General features: G+C 41.9%; 1 protein-coding gene across 1 annotated transcript in view; it reads right to left on the bottom strand.

The window, feature by feature from the left end:
* Positions 1-2,846, bottom strand: part of slc26a10 (solute carrier family 26 member 10) — a 13,003-nt gene that overhangs the window by 8,535 nt on the left and 1,622 nt on the right. The window contains exons 2-8 of the mRNA XM_037684168.1: positions 2,261-2,371; positions 1,992-2,149; positions 1,718-1,882; positions 1,480-1,632; positions 1,311-1,393; positions 1,077-1,224; positions 877-990 (exon numbers count right to left, since the gene is read on the bottom strand). Of these exons, the coding sequence (XP_037540096.1) occupies positions 877-990; positions 1,077-1,224; positions 1,311-1,393; positions 1,480-1,632; positions 1,718-1,882; positions 1,992-2,149; positions 2,261-2,371 (932 nt within the window). The remainder of the gene's footprint in view (positions 1-876; positions 991-1,076; positions 1,225-1,310; positions 1,394-1,479; positions 1,633-1,717; positions 1,883-1,991; positions 2,150-2,260; positions 2,372-2,846) is intronic.

Genomic DNA, 2,846 nt, shown 5'->3' with positions numbered 1-2,846 from the left:
AATGGCCAGCCTGCAGTCCAGATCTTTCACCTATAGAGAACATTTGGCGCATCATAAAGAGGAAGGTGCGACAAAGAAGGCCCAAGATGATTGAACAGTTAGAGGCCTGCATTAGACATGAATGGGAGAGCATTCCTATTTCTAAACTTGAGAAACTGATCTCCTCTGTCCCCAGACGTCTGTTGAGTGTTGTAAGAAGAAGGGGGGATGCCACACAGTAGTAAAAATGGAATTGTCCCAACTTTTTTGGGATTTGTTGTCTCACGAATGCTTGGCAATTATTTTTATGCCGGATGTCCTTCCTGACATAACCACAGACCACTGAGCTACCACAGCCCAGTATGGAGCAGAGAGCTGCTATCTAGGATGTCTGGGGGAGCAGATGATGGTTACAAGGAAAAAAAAACTTTCAAATGGGGTTAAGGGCCTTGCTCAAGGGCCCAGAGTGGGGCAAACAAGGGTGGAGTCAGGTGTGGGTGCTTCATCTATCCCACCAACATTTTTGACGTTGTCGGTTCTGGGAATTGAGTTGAACCGGGGATCTTCCTATCACAGGCCCACCTTCTCTAACCTCTGCACCTGCAGTCTCCTTAATAATAATTGCACTATAACCTAAAAATTTGTAATTAACAGGAGTATCCTTATTGTAAAGTGGTACCAAAATGTCTTTAGGTGGGGAATTTTTCTTGAAGAAACGTTTAAACTCTTTGGAAGCAAAGACAGGTTAAGTATCCAAATATTTTTTTTAATTAATTTTTAATTAATTTTTTTTTGGTGCAACACGTCTGTTAACATTAGAGCTTCAGAGCTCACAAAGAGATTAGTTGTGGCAACAACATCAGAGAATGTTCATGAAATCTCCTCCATGCATACTACCTGTGTGTATCCCCCAGCGCTCTCGAGGATGTTCGTGGTGGCCAGAGTGGCTGAGCTGGGGAAGCAAGTGAAAAAGGAAGAGACGGTGTTGGAGATCCCGTGAGCCAGCAGCTCCTGAAATCATAGATTCAAAGCAAAATGTCCACAGTTTGGTGAGAATCCAACCTGACATTACATCAAGCAGTAGTCCTGGATTTTACCTGATTGGGATGTATGGAATACCCGTGCTTATCAGCGTAGATCATTGCCAGTGAGACAGACACAGCATATCCGACAAACGTTATGGCGATTGTGTCACCGGCAATGGCAGGAAACAGGTGGAAGGCAGGTGGCTGTGGGCTTGGGAATCTAAGGATGAGTCAACCGGTAAATGTAAGTCAAATATGTCGACTTAGTTCAAAAGTATTCTCATTTGCAACTACTTCAAAGATTACCCAGCTGGGATGTGGCCGACTATCTCAATGTTGTAAGAAGAGTCCAGTGAGGAGGCATACGTCACAAGTGTAGCAATAATCACCTGACAGGTAGAGCATAAAACCATAAGTTATGAGTAGAGAGGTACAATTTTTGTCAAATATTGTCCTCAGAGCTCAGCTGACTGACTGTGAGGATCTCCACGGGGATTGGAGTGCGTAGGCGGTGCCGATAACGTGTGTTCACTTCTTTAACAGGAACCAGAACGGCCAAACACACCAAAGAGATGAGCAGCTCAGCCGTGTTGGTGTGAGGAAGGTTCTCCATCACTACAGCTAAAGTCTGAGCACACAGCACAGTGAGAAAATAAATCATTCTGCTAAAAAAAAATAATAATAATAATACATTCCTGGATAAAGCAGCTCACCTTGAAGAGAGAAAAGGCCCCAGTGTGGCGAGGAAGCCGCAGACCCAGCATGCTTTGCAGCTGTGAGATGGCTACATGGAAGGCAGCAGCGCTGGTGAAGGCTTTAACAATGGGCTCAGACAGATAGGTGGAGAGGAAGCCCAGCTGAAGACCAAACATGCAGAGCTGTGGAACGACAAATATTTGTAAGTATCAGAAGCTCACAAAGCAACATACAGTTTGACACAGTTTCAATTTGGGACATTTAGACTACACATTTCTGAATTTATCTCACCATAATGATTCCTGAGAGGAGTGCTACAGCTGAGGCCACTCCAATTCTTTGGGCCTCAAAATCTGCTGCTTCAGGTGAGCTCGAGTTCATCTCCAGAGAAGTAGGAACTAGCTGCTCCACAACCGAGCCTGTCATCAGACTCACTACAGCAAAAGTACCTAACAGGGTAAATCATTCCAGTAGCAGCAGAGGACATATTAACTGTCTTTAAAGCAAAAATCCTTGAGGTGAAATGATGTCTGATAAATTGATGTGGGTAGAAGTTTTACCTGTAGACACGTGGCGACCTGTGCCAAAAATCATATATAGAACAACAGGAAAGAAGGAGGTGTAGAGGCCAAATATTGGAGCCACGGAGGTGAGCAGCGCAAAGGCCATGCCTGTTTAGGGACAGCAAAAACAAACAACCAAAACAAATATAATAAATATACACACACACATATATATATATATATATATATATATATGAATTTTTTTTTTGATTTTTAATAGATATATTTTTTATTAATACATATACACCATATTTTTTGGACTACAGTATAAGGTGCACCAGATTATAAGGCGCATTGAGCAAAAGTAAAACATTTTGACAAATTATTGAGTGCCGTATACCACATAACTTTGGTTCAAGTAAGTAAGCACAACCAGAATTAATATTTAAGTTGCACCGGATTGTAAGGCTCACTGTTGATTTTTGAGAAAACTGAAGGATTTAATTGCTCCTTATGGTCCTAAAAATATTGTATATGGAAGACGACTACGCTAACCACTCAGCCAGCCGCCCAAATTATGAAATATTGTACCATTGTGCAGACCTAATATACATATACTGTATATATAAATATATAAATATAT

The sequence above is a fragment of the Nematolebias whitei genome, chromosome 11, assembly GCF_014905685.2.
Source record: "Nematolebias whitei isolate Nwh7 chromosome 11, NemWhi1, whole genome shotgun sequence".
NCBI lineage: Eukaryota > Metazoa > Chordata > Actinopteri > Cyprinodontiformes > Rivulidae > Nematolebias > Nematolebias whitei.
This window is presented reverse-complemented; position numbering and strand designations above follow the sequence as displayed.